Source organism: Aplysia californica, unplaced genomic scaffold (genome assembly GCF_000002075.1).
Source record: "Aplysia californica isolate F4 #8 unplaced genomic scaffold, AplCal3.0 scaffold00003, whole genome shotgun sequence".
Lineage (NCBI taxonomy): Eukaryota > Metazoa > Mollusca > Gastropoda > Aplysiida > Aplysiidae > Aplysia > Aplysia californica.
This window is the reverse complement of record NW_004797273.1, coordinates 740,121-741,822: the sequence shown is the minus strand read 5'-3', so window position 1 is coordinate 741,822 and position 1,702 is coordinate 740,121. Positions and strand designations below refer to the sequence as shown.

General features: G+C 44.9%; 1 protein-coding gene across 1 annotated transcript in view; it reads right to left on the bottom strand.

The window, feature by feature from the left end:
• LOC101858752 overlaps positions 1–1,702 on the bottom strand; it is a 9,702-nt gene extending 8,000 nt beyond the window's left edge. Inside the window, exon 1 of the mRNA XM_005089096.3 lies at positions 1,377–1,702. Within this exon, the coding sequence (XP_005089153.1) occupies positions 1,377–1,419 (43 nt within the window). The 5' untranslated portion in view covers positions 1,420–1,702. The remainder of the gene's footprint in view (positions 1–1,376) is intronic.

Sequence of the window (1,702 nt, the reverse complement as noted above, 5' to 3'; positions counted from 1 at the left end):
ATACACGTTGAACGAAACAGGTGATAGGGCAGAGACTTTAGGTAAGCCAGGTGTGATCGTGCAAGCGTTTGATGCCCACGAGCCAAGCCTCATAGCCACCCTCCTCTTCAATATTGCTTCTCCAACCCAGATTATCAAAGCTGGGGTGATTCTCATGTTGACTAGCGTTCTCATCAGTACCTCGTATTGTACCCTGTTGTACGCGTCTTCTAAGTCCAATGCAACCTCTACTGTTTCTTCACCCCGCTCAAAACCATCATCCTCATCAGAGGCCAGGACTGCAGCGTTCATCCAAGTGTCTTTGTCTTTACTATAGCTGCCTAAAGTAGGGGGTAGCAGATTCTTCTCCTCCAGTTCAGCTGCCTGCATTTGGGCCACATCTTTTCGTGTTCTGCAATATGATTCTGTGGGATGCAATCTAGCTTGGGTCTTTCTCAGGCATGGGTACTGGTGCCAGATGGCTGTCCAGCCAGTCAGTCGGTATCTGTCCATTTTCAAGACTGTTGTTAAAGGCCTGTGTTAAAACCTCCAGATCTGCCTCACTCAGCTGCCTCGTGTGTGAGTTTCGCAAGCCACAAGGTCCTGGTGCTGTGCCTTTTCCGCTCATGATGGTGCGCTTAACTGTTTCAGATGTAAGCACAACTTCAGATGTTTGGCTTGTGAAGTGCATTAATTAGGAGGTTCTTCAACATGTTTCGTCTTTCAACTTCATTCTTTTGGTTAGTTTGTCCCAGATACCGATTGAATAAAGCATTTCCCTTCTCCTCATCGCTTCTGACCCAGATGTTGTCCTCTCGTTGGAAGTCTGGTATTGACTTACTTTTCTGTTGGTTCTTCATTGCTTCATACAGATCCCAAAACTTCTGCAGGGCTTTGTCAGCAGATATCTCCTCTCAAAATTCCTCACATTTTCTGTCCTTTTCTTCTTTGGCTACCAACTTGAACCTCAGTCAGTTAACAAGGTTTTTGATTTAGTAAGTGTTTTACGGCACTTACAACACAATAAGGTCATATAAGTGCCGAGTCTAGAGGTGTTACACGCATTTTGACACAGTAATAGTTATTTAGTGCAGGCAAAAAGAAGACAAGCAAACAAGAACATACATAAAGAAGAGAAAGGAAGTAAGACTTACCTCCAGTGACACCCTCCAACCATCTACGGTGTGTGCGTGTGGTATGTGTATGCATGTGTGTGTGTGTGCGTGCGTATGAGCGTGTGTTTGCTTTGCAACTGAACAGTAACATGAATGCGACTATCTATCTATCTTAGCGTACAAGAAAGGTTTCTTATACGCAAGCTATCTATCTGTATGTCTGTCTGTCTATCTATCTATCCCTGCCCAAGACCAGATCTGGCTATACTGGAAGGTACTTACGCCAACAGGAACACAACACAACAGTCTGGGGGGCCCTGGCCATGGTTTTCGCTGTTATCCAAAGGTCCTCCGCAACTTGGAGTTTTCCTTGTTGCAAAGTTGAAACGCTTCTCAACCTCCAAGGTCAGCAAAGCTCACTTGGGCCATGGGGTACAAAGGGGAAAATCATTTTGCTCAGAGTTCAGTTTCTGAATAGTGTCCCATTTTCGTTGTTTGTCGCTCAGCCGGAGTGCACCGTTAATTTTTTTTTTACCCGACTTGAGATATATTTTTAAAGGGTAATTCAGACAGACAGGCCTGCAGACGAATAGACAGACAGACAAACA